At 37.8% G+C, this 5,080-nt stretch overlaps 1 protein-coding gene across 1 annotated transcript; it reads right to left on the reverse strand.

Annotated features, from left to right (window-relative positions):
* Positions 1-1,538: 1,538 nt before the first annotated feature.
* LOC132189498 (AAA-ATPase At5g57480-like) lies at positions 1,539-3,750 on the reverse strand. Its single transcript, XM_059604241.1, has one exon. The coding sequence runs from the start codon at positions 3,264-3,266 to the stop codon at positions 1,746-1,748; it is 1,521 nt and encodes a 506-aa protein (XP_059460224.1). The 5' UTR covers positions 3,267-3,750; the 3' UTR covers positions 1,539-1,745.
* Between the last annotated feature and the right edge of the window lie 1,330 nt (positions 3,751-5,080).

Below are 5,080 nucleotides of genomic sequence, written 5' to 3' on the forward strand. Positions count from 1 at the left end.
TTTGATAGATTATTTAGCTTAGTGATCAAAATAAAATAAAATGAACTGGACTTGAACATTTAATACTCGGCTCGACTTGGCTCAGTCTACAAGGGGTCCTTTTTAAGTCTAGGGTTTTCTTTTCTTTTCCAAATAGGATTAGGTTTTGAGTCCAAATTAGTTTAGGATTTTATTTTCAAGAAAATTACAATTTGTGACAAAAATACCTCTAGGAGTGTGCAGCCAGGGTTTTTGCTCTCTCTCTCTCTCTCTCTCTCTTTCTCTCTATATATATATATATATATATATATATATATTTCTATTTTGTAACATTAACTTGCTAATAAAATGTAGCATAATTTAAATAAAAATGTTTAACAAAAAGTTCTCATGAAATTGATGTGCACATGCATATATGCAGCTATATTGAAATTAATAAAGCTTTGAAAAAAAAAAAAAAAAATTCCTTTCAACACTAAGACTATTAGTAAAATTAGAATAATAATAATAATGCTACCCACATACGCACACTCTCACACTTTTTATTTTTTATCAAAAAAATTCAATAATAATTTTAAAAATCACGTCTAAACATATAAAAATAAGAGTGTAAGCGTAAAATTATATGTAGTATTATTCATAAAATTGATTAACATAATAGTAATTACATTTGATTCATATTGTTGAGATGTTACATCCAATAAAAAAAAAATCAAAAATCAAAAATCAAAGATTGGTTCATGATAAGTGTGTACAATTGAGTGGCCATGCATGTCAGCCGCGTTTTTCCCTTTTAATACCCAAACCAAACCAAACCCAACAAAAAAAAAAAAAAGAAGGTAAAAAAAGTGCAGACAAAAGAAGAGTGTTCCAGCTTCGTCAAGAAATGCATGTTTTCCATGTAAAAAAAAGAAAGATTAAAAGGTTGTTGTTAGTCATTGTCACCCCACCACGTACCCCCGTCCATATCCAACCGATCGAGAGCCTTGACAACCCGCCCATTGCCCTTTCCAACTCAAATATCAAAATCACCAACAAAAAATGTCAACATTTTCTCATTATAACTCACAACTCAAACACTTTCCACCTCCTTTTTCCCACTTTTTCCCAACACAAAATCTCCGGCATCTTTTTTTCTTTTACCTTTTTTTTTTTTTTTTTCCTTCTTTTTTCTTCTTTTTCACACAAACCTATCCACTAACACAGTCTTCCTACTTCCTTCCTCCCTTCTTCCCTCCCGGAATGGCATTAAAAGAGAGTTTTATTTTTTATTTTTTTTTAAAGGTAATTTTATCATTTTTGATCCCGGATGTGTATTTTTTTGAAACGCCAAACATGTCGCATCAAAAAATAGATTTGGCCATGTGCTTCCCAGGTGGTCACAAAAAAGCCTAAGCTAGCTAGCAAGTTCATTTTCGACCAAGTACCACCAACCACCTCAATGATAATTGATATTTGTAATGTAACACAAAAGATGTCCCATGATATGTCCAACCCATCACATGTAAAATTAATTAATATGCTTATTTATGGATCACATTCTTGATTATTCCAACAAAAAAACAACACAAATATATTATATATATTTATATAAAAACATGTTTAAATTGGATGCCAAGTTTTTCCCTATAGACTATAGTTCTCCTCTTCACTCAGAAGCTCACCAAAATCATTTCAAGCTCTAAACTTTCTGCACCATAAATAACACAAAGGGCAATAATAAAAAAAAAAAAAAAAAAAGGAAAAAAAAAAACCCTAAAACCTTCTCATTTCTCTATCGTACTATCATCTTTCTCGTCGTTTCCTTTTCCTTCCTTACAACTCTCCTCCTCCGGAAACTCACAGCCTTGCTTGGGGCTCTCCAATGCCCGCTTCTCCTGCTCCTCCTCTTCCACTTCATCCGCATTCTTCGCACGCCTCTCCGCCCTCACCTTCAACGCATCCAACAACTCCCTCGCCGCCTTCTCTTTATCCCTCCGGTTTTTTATCAGCACCTCGCTGACATCCGCTGGCGTCATCTCCGCCTTGTCAACGACGTCCTCCAACTCCTTCAACACCGCGCCATCCAAATCATCCTCATCGATCCCCAGGTAATTCTTCAGCAGAATCTTCAACGCCGGGAACGAACAGTAGCTCATGTATATATGCATATCCATCCTCCCGCTCCTCAGCAATGCCGGATCCAGCTTCTCAATGTGGTTCGTGGTGAACACGAAAATCCTCTCGCTCCCGCAGCACGACCATAACCCGTCTGTAAAATTTAACAACCCGGAAAGCGTTATCGTATTGTTCCCGCCGGCGCCGTCCTCGCCGGAGACACACCCACCTCGCATTTCACCCACGTCGTAGTAAGTATTACTACTGTTCTTCCTGTTGGTCAAATTCAGAGAACAATCAATGTCTTCAATGACAATTATAGACTTGGAGCTCGTCTTCATCAGCAGCTTCCTCAGCTCCGAATTTGTGTGCACCTCCGTCAGCTCCAGGTCGTATATATCGTAACCGAGATAGTTTGCCATGGCAGCGATCATGCTTGATTTTCCGGTCCCCGGAGGCCCATATAGCAGGTACCCTCTCTTCCAGGCCCGGCCGGTTTTCTGGTAGAATCCTTGACCGTTGGCGAAATCCACGAGATCCTTCAGGATCTCGTCCTTCTTGACGGGGTCCATGGCTAACGTCTCAAATGTGCTCGGATGCTTAAACGGTACGGACTCCCATGGATGTCCTCTGGAGTCCAAGGATCCGCCTCTTGAGTTCGTGTAGAGAAGGCGGTCTTGGTTCTTTCTCCGCATTTCGTTGGCCTTTTCCATTATGTAATCCAAATACGAATCGAGAATCAGCTTTTTGTCGCGCTTCTTGATTCGGAGAGTGAAGCCTCGTTTTTCTTCCGGTAGAGGGCGCCACGAGAAAGTCTGGGATTGCCTCTGGGTGACGATGTGTTCCCAGATGACGGTGACGCCGTTGTAGGAGTCGACGATGCAGTCATTGTTGGAGAGGCCAAAGGTGATGGCGCTGGAGTTGAGCGCGCGGGTGAGGCTGAGACGGCTGCCTGTGATGGAGAGGGAGGAGCTCAGATAGAGCTGGACGGCGTTGTAGAGCTCGTTGGTGTTGACGCCGTCGATCTCCGTGATGTCGAAGTAGCAGTAGGAGGAGAACCAGTTGGAGATCCGGTTTAAGAGCTTGAAAGTGGCGAACCGGAGCTCCGGCGGGAATACCACTTGCAGGAGCGTTTGGCAGAAGGCCAAAACTCCCAGAAGGGAGGCCAAAGAGGTCCAATACTCTTTCATTTCTTTTTCTTTTGGTACTGAGACTTGAGAGAGATGATGGGTGTTGCTCAATTTATAGAGAATGTGAAACTAGTGGGCTTTGGAATTCTTCTGGGAAATTTGTCGACAGAGGAGAGAGAGAGAAAGAGAGAGAGGGTTGGGAATAAAGCATAGGGGGGGAAAGCTTAAAAAGGGGGAAAGAGGGAAAAAAACAAAAAGGGATTTTGGATTTATGAGTTGCGAAGAGATGAGAGTGCAGAGATGGGGCCTATTTACAGAGGTTTTTGTTGGAGCTTTATTGAGTTTTTTCCTGTGCACTATTATGGAGGATTTGAATATAAGTCGGTTGCTACTTGGAAGGATGGACAGAGAGGGGGGCGGAGAGAGTGAAAGGCGAGAGAGAGAGAAAGAGAGATGATGATGATGATAATTTCAAGATGTTCAGAAAGGGACAATGAATATTGAATTGGGTTAAAAAAGAGAGAGAGAGAGAGAGAGTCTGTGTGAAGGATTCACTGCTGTCCTGAGTGGTGCAGTCGAGCAGAGGCTGCAAACGAATAGAGTCCAAGAGAATCAGTTGAGTGAAATTATATACAAAATATATACAAAAACAGCGTCAACAATTTGGAGAAGCTGACAGGGATTTGTCATGTGAATTTTTGCAGGTTTTTTTTATTATTTAAAAAAAAAAAAAAATTACAAACTCAGACAGACAAATTAATAATAATATTTAATAATAATAATAATGGGCAAGCAAAGATGGAAGCTGTCGTGGGTCCCATTCATCTATATTCATCCATCTTTTGGGCTTCTTGTCAGATCGACGTATGCTTCTACGATTTCAAGTTTCCTTTTTTTCTCAGAAATAGAGATAGATTGCAACTGGATCGCTATTCGCCAAGTTGCGTGATTTAGTTGAAAAAAAAAAAAAAATCTTACCACACTCAGAATCCTGTTTTACTAATCAATTTTATATATATCTCTAATGACAACTTCTTACCATTCTTTCTCCTCCAACTTCTTTAATGATTTAAAAACATCATTAGATAGATTTATAGGATTTACACCCTCACCCATGTAAATCTTATAAACCTGATGATTGATTTTTGTTTAATAATAATAATTAGATGGAAGAAAGACAAAAAAAAAAAAAAAAATGACCTACATGAATTCTTTGGGTGCTTTAATTTTGGAGAATTGACCTTTGTTGGAGGCCTTTTTATGAGGTCTAAAGCTGGGTTAGGAACTTTTCTTCCAAAAACATTTAAAAAGTATAAGAATTGAGTAATACTATAAGTCCGTTGAATTTGATATATGATTTATTGACTTTTGATCTATTGGTAATTTTAAAAGTCACATCACATTTATAATGACTCTAAAAAGACTTATTACTCATAAGAATTTATAGTGTTCGGACAGCTTAAAATTTATTTAGGTAAACAAATCTCACGTGAGCTCTATATTAATGTGCTACCTAAAATATTCAAATTATATATTGATGATCCCAATCCTACTTCAAGTCATAGCTAGTAATTTAGGTGGTTAATATGAAAAATTTCATTCGAGATTTATTTGTCTAATTAAATTTTAGGCTATTCAAAAACTTATCGGTGAATTTTATATAAAATTGTTTAGGGAAAACTTCATTTACTCTATTCCAAAGCTTAAAACCTCTCAATTTAGGGTATCGAACTTTTAATTTTTTTCAATGTCTCTAATCCGTTAGGATTTTCTGTTAAATCCCAACAAAATTCTCAAAATACATATTTTTTAGAAAAAATATTTAAAATTTCTTGTAAAGATTGAGGCATGTGTATTTTTGCAAATACTATTAA

The sequence above is a fragment of the Corylus avellana genome, chromosome ca8 (assembly GCF_901000735.1).
Source record: "Corylus avellana chromosome ca8, CavTom2PMs-1.0".
Classification (NCBI taxonomy): Eukaryota; Viridiplantae; Streptophyta; class Magnoliopsida; order Fagales; family Betulaceae; genus Corylus; species Corylus avellana.

Bases quoted from the DNA above. Each gene is read 5' to 3' on its own strand.
- LOC132189498 (XM_059604241.1), bottom strand. From the start codon at position 3,266: ATGAAAGAGTATTGGACCTCTTTGGCCTCCCTTCTGGGAGTTTTGGCC.